Below are 14,873 nucleotides of genomic sequence, written 5' to 3'. Positions count from 1 at the left end.
TTTATTTCCTCTGTGATTTAATGAGAATCACTAATCTGCTCTTATCTGGAGTATATTATCATTATTACTAGCTATAGCACTAGCTTGTATAACTCTACATATGTGTGTTTGTCCCTGTAAAACAGAGATAAGTGGAATGTCAAAAGGACTTCACCTCCCGTAAGAAGTCAAAATGAGGGAGCTATTAAACTTTATGTAATAGCTTTAGTTGGTTTCAAAATATCAGCTGACTTTCTGTGGAATACAGTGGTAACACGGTGGATGGGAGGCAGTGTTTTCCACTGGACAGTACATTAGACTGGGACTGGGTCTGCCACTGGCCTACCGTGCTTCAGTTTCCCTAACTGTTAAATGGGGATAGTGATACTGACCTCACTTGTAAAGCTTATTAATCTACTGATGAAAACTGCTATGCTAAGAGTGAGGTGGCATAATTTATTATCTTATTGTGAAATTTGCAGAGAAATGAAATATCCCAAACCATTATTTCAAGAGTTTAGGCTAAGTATTCTGAAGCAAAATATGTTAATATTTTGTTTTTGTTTTCATCCACTTCTCTCTACTACATTTGCACATTTCAAATAGACAAAACATGCGTCCTTGATCATTTTAAATAGCTAATATATTCTCTATTACTATGGTAGCATCTCAAATGATTCAGTCAAGATTGGAGATTCATTGTACTAGATAATGTAAAAATACATGGATGCCTTTCTGGTATGAGAAAGATGTGTTTATGCTATATTTAAAAACAGGATCTCAAGCATCACTTCACTCCTCCAAAAGTGTCTAACAAAATAAGGAATGGTGATTCTAAATTGTCAGTGTATTTAACTAAACTTGCAGGAATTTGTGTGACAATAAGTTTCATTGGTGTTACAAAAATATAATTACAGCATTACTGGAAGTCATCGTGTAGTACCAGTGCCATTGTCTCCTGTTCAGTTATTTTATATTCAGGGCATATGACTATTGGGAAAGGCATATAATCAGAAGAACTTTTACTTGCCAGACTGGTTGCAATTATTTTATTTAATAAGACTGTGCATAAATTCCAGCCATGGAACGGTAATCCTTGATTGTAAGGGGAAGATAGTGTGTTTCTTCATATTTGTGCATGTTGGATTTCTTTGTATGGAATATTTCTCTCCAATAGTGTTTTTTTTTAAATTCATTCAATTTATAAGTTAATAACTAAATATTTGGCAGCATTTTCAACATGCAAAGAATGACATAAATGCTATTTTTATAAATCAAATGAAAACCAGAAACAATCTGCAATTTTTTTTGTAAAAATAGCTACTAATCATTTTAAAGAAGACCAACACTGCTGTCAAAATGATGAGTCTTAAAAGATATAACACAATGAAAGGTGGAAAAACAAGGCCAATTCCACATATTTTACATTGCTCAAATCAGGAAGGCTATGTATACAGACAAGTTATAACAGCAGCATTCGCATACTAGTAGAACGTACTCGGCTAAGTTTTCTAATGACAGCGCAAGAGTTTTGCCTTAAAAATGTGGATTCTCTTGTACCCTTGCTTGCCTTTACAGGTGTGCATCTATGTTCATTGTTAACCATTTTGTATGTGAAATGCTGTGTTTTAGGGAGGCAGCGGCTGCAGGTTTGCATTAGCTGCTTTTGTGCAGGGCATATATGCGCAGAATGCTTTTGGGTGTGCTGGGAGACCCTCCATTCCCAGACCTCTATTTGGGTTGCAGGGGCCTCAGACAAAATGCTTTGTCTGGGTGGGGATCACAGGGAGTATGTGCCCAGGGCCTGGTGGATGGGGAATGAGTTCCTGGCTTGGCATAAGATAAATGGGAGTAATGTGCACCAGGATGCTGTTTAAGTAGGGCTGATATAATTGGGGGTGTCTTTCTTTCCCAGATGACCAAGGATTTCTTGGATCATTTAACAAGGACTCCCTCTCTGCCCCCCCAGCCTACCTGAACAGCAGCAGTGTCCCTCACTTGTCCCTCCCACAAACACACCTGAGGTGTCCTTTGCTATAGGGAGGGGAGCACAGCCTGCATCAGTCAGTCTGCTGCCCATTACCTCCAAGCTGTTTAAGAGGATGTTGCTAGTTAATCGGACTAAATCATTCAGGAAAAAATACCTCCAGGGAGACATTACTTACTTATTTGTACTGTGAAAGGGTGGGGTCCTGTTGTGCTTGCCACTGCACAAATCCATCATTAATCAGGCACAGAGCATATTTTCATGTATCTCTGCACTCGGTTTTTTTGTTTGGTTAGGCTATAGTAAATGCAAGTCCAAGTGGTCGAATGATGGTTACTTACAGTACTTTTGTGCAGTTATACAACACAGTCTTTCAATCACCTATTGATGCACTGGAGTCATACTGCCTGTTGTGGATTTGAGATCTCTCATAACAGCATGGCCAAAATATCAGGAAAAATTAAGACTTCAGGCACTGTAATTTCCCACAAAAGAAAAAAACTTCTGCAAAGAGGGAGAGCAGTGACAGAATTCAGAAATGATTCTTCAGGGTGTAGAATTTCAGGAGGTTCCAAAAGCTCATGCCAGGCTCATCTGGGCTTGGTGCACTCCCCTGATGCACCATTGCCCTTTTGTCTGTCAACTTTGTATGTACATAAAGGGATGAGGGAAGGACTGCACTATTGGCATATGACTGTAGGCGAGGTGCCTGGTAGCCTGGAAAGGTTGGCATTTTCTGGGTGAGGAAATGACAGGCAGACTGCGCTTTTTATGACCTTTTTACTCTCCGATCATGGGTAACCATGGTAACATGACTCTCTTTGATGGTGGTGTGTAATGTGGAAAATAACAAAAATATTGCCTCAAATTAATATTATTCCCAAGCTCCAGAGAATCATACTGAACTGAATACCAACCGTACTGAACCAGGAAGCTACTATTAAGAAACACTGATTGGGGGAGAGGTCAGAGTTCCTCTTTTTTAACTATGTATGCTGTCATTTTATTTCCCAAATGACACACACTTCAAAAGCGAGTTGAATTATTTGGGTTTTATTAGTGTCTGTTAAGAAAGTCTGACTAATGCCCAGGAGGCCAGCATAGTGGTCCGAGTTCCCACTTGCCGCAATTAGCGTATCTGTAATTATGGCAATAGTGTTTTAAATGTCTCCCACTCTACTCAAAAGGGAGCAATAGAAAGCACAGAAACATGTGTTAAAATCTGAAGGCTTCCCTCTATAATATGTATTGGAACTAAAATTTAAGACTCCTTTTATGTGAGGAATTAAGTATGGAAACAACTAAAGCTCCCTTTTCTTATAACAAAGGCTGCCTCATTCACGTTCCAGAAAAAGCTGTTCTCATTACCTAAAACAGCATTATGTTTAAGTTCTACACTTCTGTCATACTTTAAACTCTGAAAATGTATTATCTGCCATGCACTGTAGTTTGTATCCCTTGCAAGTTAAGGGCATTTAGGACCTTTTATTTCTGATGCATGCTATTTAAGAAGAAAAAGTAAGGGACTTCATTCTCTATCTCCTGATGAGTTTAACCCCAGAGACAGGAACTAGTTAATTAAAATCCAAAAGCAACTCTATCAGCTTGTTTAAATCAAGATCAGACAGCCCACAAACACAGAAAGGCGAAAAAAAAAACCTGAAACTTTTTATGAGTTGCTCTTGGCAATTAAGGTTATATAAAGATGACATTAACATTTCAAAATGTATAAACCTATTTCTGCTCTTCTTATTTTAATACTAGCCTCGAGCTGTGATATATGAATTTCAAATTAGAATAATGAGGTTCAATTCCTACTTTGCAAAGGACAGCCTTTTCAGGTGGAAAGCATCAGGTTGATTATCTGTTACTTTAAATAAGTAGAACCTACTTTTCTACAATGAACTTTGTACAGATCCCCTTCTGGTAAGCAATACCACTTATAACTAGAGTAGATAATTTTATATGTATTATTTTCTTCCCTCTTCCAGGCAAAATCTACAAGTCAGAGACGCACTCTTATAACCTTAGAGTTAAGTGTCATCTACTGTATTCTCCCTCCCTGGTTGCCTCTTAAACTGCTAGTAATAACAAATCCTTCAGGACATCAATAGAGTCACTGTATTGAATAATCACAGCCTATCAGGCAGTCTGCTTGCAGCAGTAGCTCGATTGCCTGTGACATCACTCCTGAAGCTCAAACCCCACTCTAAGCTCCCTTCCTTAGTCAGTCTGTTGGTCTGTCTCCTTTGCCAGATCTCCAGACCTTTGCACGCCGAAGCATGCTGTTCTGAGAAGAGGAGCTGTGAAATCAGAAGCACCGGGAAAGAAAGAAGGGGATACAGAGAAAGAAGGAGAGCAAAACAAAAGACAATCTATAATATGAAATTCATCTCAGCTTGTTACTTGCTGGCTCTTTTTCCTGTTCTAGTTTTCAGCACTAGGTGAGTACAGAAAGCTATTTTCTTGGAGTTCTCTTGTTTTGTCTGCTGTTTGTCTTTAAGATGCATTCTTCTTTCTTCAATGATAGAGATTCCAGCTGCTTCTATGGTTGTAAGTTCAGAGTGTCTTTTAAGATGATTCCATTCCCCCTATCCCCCACCTGAGATACTTTGAGAGATTCTGAGTCTTGGTTACTCCAGCTCATTTATGCCTTTACCTTATTCATAGGGAAGCTGATTGCTCTACAGTGACCTAAAGCATTTGTGATTAAACAAAACATTTCACAACAATAAGCTTGATATACAATGCAGTTATAACAGGGGGACTGTGTACCAGTGCAAATAAGGAAGCCAAAGAACAGAAATTGAGAGCATAATAAAAATGTTCCTCATTAGAGTGGAAAAATAAAATAAAATAAATATTGGAAGAGTCTTACTGCAGTGAGGGTTTTGCATCTGAACATAGCCTATTTTAGGGTTTATTATTTTTCATCTTAAACACAGGAGACATGTTGCAGTCGCAGCAGGATACCTGGAAACATGTTAAAAAGTTATTGCAATCTAGAAATGTTACTCTCTAATGTGTGAGTACAATACATCCTGGGGAAAATATGAACACTGTCTATTGCAGGTTAAAATCACGGCTGATTATGCAGCATTCTGAGATATAAAATTTCCTAGGAGATAGTATGTTCATAATGCCAGAGGCATAGCATGTGCAGTAAATGAAAGGTAAAGCTACAACACTCTCTGTTCTACTCTCACATTGTTCACTGATGGGAAGTTAATACTGTGTACAGAGTTGGTATGTAGGTGAAGACATTTTTGAATGACACTGCTGTGGATGCAAGCTTTCTAGCTTCCTCATGCTTATTAACAAACATAGCAGGGAAATGTTTGTTGATAAGTAGTCAGTAAACTTCTATGTCCCTGGAGAATGTGATCACAGCATGTATGTCAGTGTGTTCCAGGGAAATATGCCCATCCACTTATTTCTAGCATCTTGTCATAAAAGCTTCTCCAAATAACACTGTTATGGATGATATCGTCTCATTTTAAACCCCAATTGCCCCTTAATCTAATGGATGGTGGGAGTTCATATTTAACATGTTTGAACATGTGCTGGTGACTGCTGCAAGTGTGTGTCTGAGAAGAAAAGGGTCAGAATGCAGAGTGTGAAGTTGCAGCTATACCAATGGTTGGAATATAGGTGAAATATGCAGGTCTTGAACTGTCTTACTCATGTTCATGTGTTTTTAATATTTCTGATTTAGGCATTTATTCTTCAGTGCAAATGAGTGTGAATCAATCTAATGTGATTTGAATATCTTGCAAGTCCCTTTTGAGTCTTTGTGTTGTGATTCAATAATTATCTCTGGAATCCTTTTGATAAGTAGACTGAAGAAACATTCAGGATCAGTCCAGTGAAAGTTAAATAATTTTATCTTAAAGTTGTATATTCTTTGCTAAATTACACTAGCGTTGAATTTTAAAAAGGGGAGAACAAAGAGACAACTTTTCCAGATGCAATTTTTCATCTTAAAATGAGTGAGTGAAATGCTTTATGAGGGAGACATTGGCTGCCAATGTATCTGTTGGTTAAAATGAGATGAAGAAAAGAAATTATCACACATTTCCATATTTCATAAAAAACTAATATTCTTTGGCAAAGATAAAGGGGCAGATCCAAAGCTGCAACCGAGGATCTGGCCCAAAAGCATTACAAAGGAAGTCTGTCATCTTAACGGGAAAAGCAGTGCTTACATACATATCTGAACTTCAGTAAATAGCTCGTGATTTAAAATGTAAAACTTCCCACTGCAGTTTGTTAAGGTATGAATAGAAAGTTGAAGTAGATATTTGAATGCCACATGTGATCAGTATAACTCCAGGAAAAAAAAAAACTTGAGATATAGATTTGTGAGTGGCACATGATCAGTTACAGTCCTGTGTAATCTAATGTTGAAAATAAACAAACAGCACACAAATGCAGTGCTTACAGTTGTCAGTAAGAATCAACATTCGGGCCGAGAGATTTCAATCTGAATTCCTGTGTCAATTTTTAATATCAGGCTTCTGCATCATAGATTGTAAGATGCAGCTGTTGCTTATGCTATTCCTCTGAAACCATGCTGGAGGTTCTGTTCAACAAAAAAGTAAGTGGACTCTATGCATGGGGATTTGGAGGTATACAAAAGGAAAAGCCCTGAAACCATGGAATACTATGTTAAAGCAATTTTTTTTATTCTTCAGTTTTACTGACTATCTAAACTATGAAGTGATTTTCTTATGATCATGATGAAAGTTAAACAAGTATACTGTACTATCAATATGTCATTCACCAGGAGGAAATTGTACTTTAATCTGTTTCAGCAGAAGGCCGTTTTGTATGTGGTACTTAGTAGTTCTTGCAAACATATGGTTAATGTGAAGGCTGGAGCCCAAACAGAGGAGCTTTGCAAGAACAGTTGCTTTAGCAAAAAAGGGAACCTATTATTCTGCTGTGTGAAAGTGCTTAGCTCAGGCAAAGGAAAGATCACGAGTGGCAATAACTTTTCTACTGTGACGTTTCTTTAGAAGTACTTTCCTTTCAAGTTGTCATGTACGTAGTACTATCGCCATGTAACCTGTTTGCCCATGCTGAAATCAGTGAGCAATTACTTGATGAGAAATGTGGGCAATTGCCATTTATTCCTCTTTGCCATTTGGTGATGTCATCTTCCTTGCATCACTTTATTAATATAGTTTTGTGAGGCCTCTTCAGAGAAGCCTAATATTAAACAGATTTGCATTGACGTACCAAATGGTGCACATCATGCATGTTGATTTTGCTTCTGGGATTTACAGATGATAAAAAGAACAAAGTTGCAGGGGTGGTGATTACTTTAGGTTTTTTTAAAACTGAAATGTGTCGATTTTTCATAAATATAGGGGTCCGGATCCTCAGCTGGATCTATGCTGATATGCACCAGCTGAGGATCTGACCCATAATGCATCACTGCAAAGAAAACCTAAAGCTGCTGAATCCATTTTTTTTATTTTTAAATATATCCTTTTCATTTATTTTTGGTGCTTTATCAAATCCCAGTGACTGCTCCAAATGATAATTCTTTGGTACTGGGAACAACTGCAAACATCTGATTTAAGAGGTATTTACTACTCTAATAAGCAACATTGACTTCACTGGACAACTGCATGAATAACAACTCCAGGATGAGGTTTATTAGAGGTAGGGAGCAGCAATTGTGTGGGAATAAAAATGCCAATCTTAATTGAACCAAAGGCAACCAAGAGATGTTCTCATGGTATTTCCTACCTAGCAGGAATGATTAAATAAATTGTTATATTGGGGCCCCATAGGTGCTATGCAAATACACATGAAGACACAGTCTCTGCTGCCAAGAGCTTACAATCCAAAGCCCTGATTCTGTAACTGACAGCAGGCAGGCACACACTGGGTCTCTTGTGAAGAAGCCCCATTGATCTACCTGGGTGCAGGAGTGCATCTGTGTCAGTTAACTTCAGGTTTGTGTAGTAAGTACAGGAGATTTCACAAGTTTTCTAGCTCATCTTAGATAGACGAATGAGGTTTTTAATAAGTTCAGGTTGCTGCTCACATAACTCATGCCTGCTTGGTGTGATATTCTGTCCCCCTCTATTGGTGGCTAGATCAGCTAAAGATTGTTTGTTTGCTACAGCCTTGGCTAACAGACACGTACTTGTCTTTTAGCTCGTGCAGTAGAATCTCACATGTTTAAGCTCCAGAGATCTCTGATTTGATCCCAGCCGACGTTGATCAGGGTCTGTTGGCGTTATACTCTCTCTCGTGCATTCTTATTTAAATGTAACCTCTAAAAGTCAGTTATTTACATTTTTGACTTCAGTGAGCATTTTGGACTGAAGTCTGGACTTCAGGTGTTGGCCCTCGATATTTGAGGTTCACCCATCATAATGAAAGCTTATTTTTTCCTCTAAACTCACCTATAACAATGTTCATGATTTATGCCTATGCTTGCCTATAGGAAGCCTGTTATGAAATTCAGCTTTCCCAGTCCTGTGCTGGCAAACCCTTTCCTGTATAAGTACAAAGCCTGACAATGATAAAAAACACTGTATTTTGTTTGAAACAGGATGTTACTCTCAGTACCAGATCTATAAACCCAGCAAAATGCAGTTTAATAACAATAATAATGCTGCTAATAGAGAAAATCATTAAATGGGTGTACAAGTAATAGGGCAGTAAAAAGAAGTCGTATTAGTTTAATAGCTGGGAAATGGATTATAGTAGTAGTTTTTTTTAATAGCACAGTTCCATAGCAATCATAAATTGCTATTACAAAGCAGTCAATAATTCACTTCAGAAGAACAAACACTCATTCTGTCTAAGACACTGAGGTAAAGTTGGTTGGTAATTTCTGGTGGAGAAGTGCTGGCCCACTGGTAGTGAAGGCAGATATTTTGATAGGTTACATCCCTTCTCCTAGAAGTGGCAGATGAGGGAGTAGAAGTCTATTGAATTCCCTTTACTTTGCAATGCCAAATACCTTTGTCAGATGGCCGGGTATGTCTTTTCAGTGGAAGTGCTACCTTAGGATATGTCTACTCTGCAATTAGACACACAAGGCTGGCCTGTGCCAGTTGATTTGGGCTTGCAGAGCTCCAGATGAAGGGCTGTTTAATTACAGTGTAGACCTTCAGGCTCAGGCTGGAGTATGAGCTCTGGAATCCTTCCACCTCGCAAGGTCTTAGAGCCAGGCTCCAACCCAAGACTGAACATCTACAATGCAATTAAACGGCCCTTTAGCCAGAGGTCTAGGAGCACATATCATTTGGCATGGACCAGCCGTGTATTTTTTTAATGGCAGTGTAGACATATCCTTAAAGGTTGAATTTGCGATCCCCATGGTTTGTCAGTATTCAGAGCCCCTGTTTGCTTGGGTGTCTATTGTAAGGTAACATGTAGGTGGTATTCGGAGTATTCTTTTTCCTTCAGCAGGTACCTTTGAAGTATTCCCATGCTTACTATTAAATATGGAAAAGGTTCAATGTGGATGCCCTAGAGTTTTAGACCGATGATAAAAGCAAAATGTTTCTCCTAAATTAAAGTCTTCCTATGTTGTAAACATTCATTATGCTGTTACTGGGAGATGAAAGTGACTATAGTCACTGATGCTGCCATGGTAGCAACCGGCCCCTTCCTGCCCTTCTAGGTGGAAGAACAAGCCTCAGACATGGTGTTGGTATCATCAGCTAGTGCTGAATACCCAAAGGCTGTTCCCCTCAGAGGCCACAGTCGGAAGTACAGGAGTGCCCTTCCTTTCCCCATTGATAGCAGGCTTAGTGTGTGGGAGAATTCTGAAGACAGGTAGTCTCACATAGGGACTACCGTGCTAGCAGGAAAGAGCAGCTGATGTGTCCATAGGATTTGTGAGTAATAGAGACCACCTTTATGTTGTTGTTTCTGAATTCCTTCAGGAATTCAGGGGGCATTGACTGCTTATAATTTTTTTTTTTCATATTCCTGTCTCAGAATTGCTTTTCTTGGGTGTAAAAGCATTCTGATTTCTAGCAGCAGAATGGTGATATGTGCTTGGTAAATGGGGTTTGTGCGTTGAGGTGGGGTGGCAAGTGGGATTTAGTATGTGACTTGTATAGCAGTACAATATGTCCAGATGCATTTTCTTCATGGGCTGTTTTGCTGAACTCAAGCACACCTGATTATTTGTTCAGTATGCCATTGCCAATCAATTCCCTTGATTTCTGTTAAACATAATGGGCTAAATCCATGCCTGGTATAACTGAATTGATTTCAACTCCACTGAAGTCAATGTACTTAAATCAGGAGATGGATTTTGCCCAACCACTTTACAATTACTTTAATGACTTATGATTCAGGGTCTAATCCTGAAAGAGGCTAGAGGTGCTTAGTGCCCATAATTCCCAGTAAACTTGCTGGGAAACAAGTTTCAGACAAGCTCTTTGTGCTAGCCTTATTACATAATGGCCAGTGAATCAGTAATTGTCCTTGGCTCCCTTTTGATTTAATAAAAAATGGATTTGCTTTCTCCATATGTTCACGATCTGTCAGTGAGATTGGTCTATCTGGATATAACACTACATATCAGTACTATTTCCCCTTATGTTTTATGCTATGTTTATACACCTTACCCTATGTCAAAGGGTTTTACTCCTCTGTGACTTACTTTCCCAGTGCTGGAACTAATTTCCAGTTGAAAAGAAGAACATGGGAACTGCTATGTTTTTACATGATGCATTTCAATCAGTAAGGTTAAGTTAGGAAAAGTGCTCCAAAGTTAGTAGACCTCCTGAGTCTGCCAAACTGAATTGAAACCCTCAAGAGAGTAGGCTTTCTTATGAGACTTCTGGGCATTTTCTATTTGGCCAAAAATACTACAAAAACAGCTTCTTGTGTGGTATTTTGGCACTTTAATTTCTGGCTCTTGCTAAAACAAAACTCAAAGGTCTGAAAAAAAGAATTAAATGAGATTTTATAACATTTCCTGAGCTCTCTCTTTACCCCCCCCCCCCCCCAAAAAAAAAGTTTTATTTTAAGTTTGGTTTTGAGCTATAGTTGTTACTTTGACTTAGAAATAGATTTTTTTTTTTTTTTTTAAATCATGAAGCTCCCTAGAATTCACTCTGAAAGGACACAGTAGAACTGTAAGGCAGTGGTTATTTGTGATGCATTGTGTAGCATTGCACTGCGACCAAGTAAAATTGCAATAGAAGCTACTTTTGGCTTTTGCAGTTTGAATTCAGTGGTATTTTGTATGCAAACTGATTCTAAATCAGATTTAGTGCTGCCAGTCTTTTTTGGTTTTTTGGTTTTGTTTTTTTCCCGCAATGGTGGCCATGTATTAGTTATTACTACTGCATGCTGTTCAGTCTTCATACGTTAAATTACTAACTTTTTGTTCTTTAGATGAGATTGTGTTTTGATATTGTTTCTATGTTTACCTATGACCTGTTCTCAGATAGCAATTCTTATAATGTAGGACTGAAAAGATAGATAAATCATATATTGATTAGAAATGTAGAAAATATTGTGATTTCTTATTACATTGGTTTACACAATGAGTATTTAGCTGTCTTGCAAGGATCAAATCCACAAATATTCCCCACATCCAAGACAAAGAGTATTTTGTGGAGATCTATCTCCACAATTTACAGCATCCTTTAATCTGTAATATTCTGAACCGGTTCAGATGCAGATTATAAATGGCATTCAATTATTACATTTAACTCTTCAGACACTAATACAGTGCTGAGTGTCACTGGACTATGAAAAAGTAAGTCTGAAGCTGCATTAAATATCTATTTTTACACATGTAATTTTCAAGTTATCTGAGGTGAATTGAAATGTTTTCTTGCCTTCCTTTCATACCTATATTAATAACCTCTTTCTCTTCACCGTATAGTAGCCCTTACATTACCTCAAGGAATGCATATTAGCAAATTACATTTATTGTATATTTACATAAATTTACATTTTATTGTATGTTATCTTTATGATGAGGAGCAATAATTCCCAGTTCGTCTACTTTTATTGCTCCTCATAGTAGTTGAATTGGCAGAAACAGAAACAGACTTTAGTGAATAGAGAGAGAAAAATCAATGTATGTTATTTTAAAATATATATTAAATTTGAACAAGAAGGATGTGTGTGAAATGCCCAAATATGTACTAACCAATATTTACAAAAGAGACACAGAGCTAGAGGGAGGAGATCAATTAAGTGCTGCATCCCTGAGGTCCTCCTGTTACTTGAGGAAGATGAGGCTGTAATATTCTTAGCTGGTATATTTTAAACTTGTAATCTCTGAAAGACAGTCCTGTACTATGTTTCTATCTATCTGCAGGCCCCCATCATTGTAATATCTGAGTGTATCTCAAACATTCATTCATTTATGCTCACAATCCTCTCTGAGGTAGGGAAGTGTTATCCCCATTTACAGATGGGGAAATGAGACATACAGATGTTAAGTGACTTGCTGAAGGTCACACACAAAGTCTTTTGCAGAGCTGGCAATTGAATCTAGATCCCTTGAATCCGAGTCTAGTGCACTAGCCACAAAACATCCTTCTTTCCCTTTGACTGTGTATAGAGCAGCAGTGTAAATTTATTCCTAATTTTTTCTGCCATATTTTAAACTTATTCCTGCCCAACACACCCTCACTCAGAAAGGCATGGTATCATTGATGTTACCTCCTTCATGCCGCTGACCATCCACCTGCCCACCCATCAAGGTATTAAGAGTGCCTTCCATTCTGAATAAGGTATGCATGGGTTATGGTGTAGTGGGTGATCACTGTAATTACTGCTGCTGCATCTATTATAACCTTTCTTACTTTCAGTAACTCTTATGGTTCTTTATAATACTTGCTTCAGTGGTGGGAGAAGGGAAAAAGGCTTATTTCATCATTATTGCTGTTGGTTAAGCAGCAGGATTCTTTTTATAGCACTAAATGGCAGTCAGATCAGCAGCATGTGGTGCTACGTTTCAGGTGTTTAGATGCCTTCATTCACATGGGCCAGAGGAGTGACAGCAGCAGGGACAGTTCCCCTGGTTCCCTATTTCAAAATTGATTGGTGAACCATAACATCTTCTGAGACTATGATTATAGGAGCCACGGTAAGAAATTGTGCACAGTGTATGTATCTTTTTGGTGAGATATTTTTCAATCCCTGCTTTATAATGTTGGACTGACTTTTCTGTCTACTTGTTACAGATTAGCCTGTGGCAGTGGGCAGGAGAAAGGTGAGATTTTACTGAAATGTAGATGAGAGATGAGAAATAGAATCGACAAGGTCATGAAAAGAGGACATGCTTGAGGTAGCTTTAGATTGGTGGTTGAGGAAGAGTAGTTTGTTCCTCCTGCTACAGCAAATGAAATATGTACTCAATGTGCAAACAAAGAAAACTTTCCAAGTGTGTGTGTGTGTGTGTGTGTGTGTGCGCACGTGCGGGGAATCATATTTTTTGCTCACCTTTCATTTCCTAGCTCTTAAAAGATGGCCTTTTTACTTCTGAAAGAAGAGGCAAATCTGAGTCCCAGGGTGGTATTCATTACTGAAATGGATCAGCTTCAAAATTAATACTCATCATCAAGACTGAAATAGTCACAAAGGCCATTGCACTCTCACTCTATCGGGGCAGTAGCCAAGGGATCCACCAGTCCTGGCTCAGATCTACCAACACAGAGCCCCTAAAAATGCATGAGTTCCTGACATCTTTCCCTTTTCCCTTGTTTTAAACCTTCCATATACATGAAGGGGGCAGGACCCGCACTTTAGGCCCAAATATTCAAAGTGCCTGCTATTTGCAAATATTCAAAAGCCTGCAATTTGTGTCAGATTTTTCAAGTGCTCCGCTCCCATTTTGGCATCAAAATAAATGGCCGGATTTCCACAGGAGCTCAGCATGTTTCCTGATGAGCGCATTTGAAAATCTGGCTATGAGTATCACAAAGCAGAACAGAGCACTTTTGAAAATCAGGCTCCTTATTTAGGTATCTGATTTTAGGTGCTCAGGTCTTTTGAAAACATGACCCTGAATGCTTTTGGAAAATCTGGTCTTGTCTTTTGTTTTATTTTGGGTTAAGGATATCTGGCTTAATGGAAATAGTGTAATTTGTGAAGTGACATTGTAACCATGGTGCCCAGATAGCATGTGAAGGATTAAAAACAAAACAAACTCCAGTTTTCCTGTTTTCCTCATTTCCATTCTGTTAAGGATTTCTGACTTTGCAATCAGTACAGTTTGTGCTATTCAATGTAATGAACATTCACACTCAACCTACTGATTTCTGTGGGCTCTCTGCAGTTAGTCTTGAATGAGTGTATTTTTTTACACATCATTCCAAGTGCATGCATAGTGAACATAAGCTGCTCTGCAATTGCTGCCATGTTTACTTGGAAAGCAGCTATCTGCTGTTCAGTATACACAGACTGTAGTATTTTTCTCACAATAAATGCCTGGATTAATAAAGTTTTCTAATATTTTTTCCTTTAAATCATATGCTTTCCTCCTTTGTTCCACCTTAGAGTATCCCAAATTCTCACTCCAGCTCCTCCTAAATGGACAGTTGGCATCTGAGGTTTGGTCCAATGTCCATTGAGGTTGGTGGAAGGACTACCATTGATGTCAGTGTATGTTGGATCAGTCCCCCAAAGAGAAAAGAGAGAGCCACACTCCAGTGCAAAAAGCACCAAAGCCATTTGAAACACTTCATAAAAGTTTGCTCTGAAAATACTATTTTAAAATTAAAATGTTTTTAATAAAAATTATGCCATCCATGATGCTTTCTAATATTTGTTGTGTCCCACTGAAAAACTACACTCATTTGTGCCTGTACCCAGAGAGGAAATATTCAATAGCTTCTGAAAAAGCTAGAAACAACTAAAGGGAACATACATGGAAATTAACAGACAACAGAACTCTGCT

General features: G+C 38.3%; 1 protein-coding gene across 2 annotated transcripts in view; it reads left to right on the top strand.

The window, feature by feature from the left end:
- The first annotated feature begins 3,851 nt into the window (after positions 1-3,851).
- LUZP2 (leucine zipper protein 2) overlaps positions 3,852-14,873 on the top strand; it is a 299,712-nt gene continuing 288,690 nt past the window's right edge. Inside the window, exons 1-2 of one of the 2 annotated variants that reach the window (XM_067532095.1) lie at positions 3,852-3,892; positions 4,223-4,410. In XM_067532095.1, the coding sequence (XP_067388196.1) occupies positions 4,349-4,410 (62 nt within the window). In that variant the 5' untranslated portion in view covers positions 3,852-3,892; positions 4,223-4,348. Of the gene's footprint in view, positions 3,893-4,141; positions 4,411-14,873 lie in introns of those variants that run through there. The other variant, XM_067532096.1, reaches the window with a different exon arrangement.

The sequence above is a fragment of the Emydura macquarii genome, unplaced genomic scaffold (assembly GCF_026122565.2).
Source record: "Emydura macquarii macquarii isolate MOO-44397 ecotype Brisbane River unplaced genomic scaffold, CSIRO-AGI_Emac_v2 contig_3240, whole genome shotgun sequence".
NCBI classification, from domain to species: Eukaryota; Metazoa; Chordata; order Testudines; family Chelidae; genus Emydura; species Emydura macquarii.
This window is presented reverse-complemented; position numbering and strand designations above follow the sequence as displayed.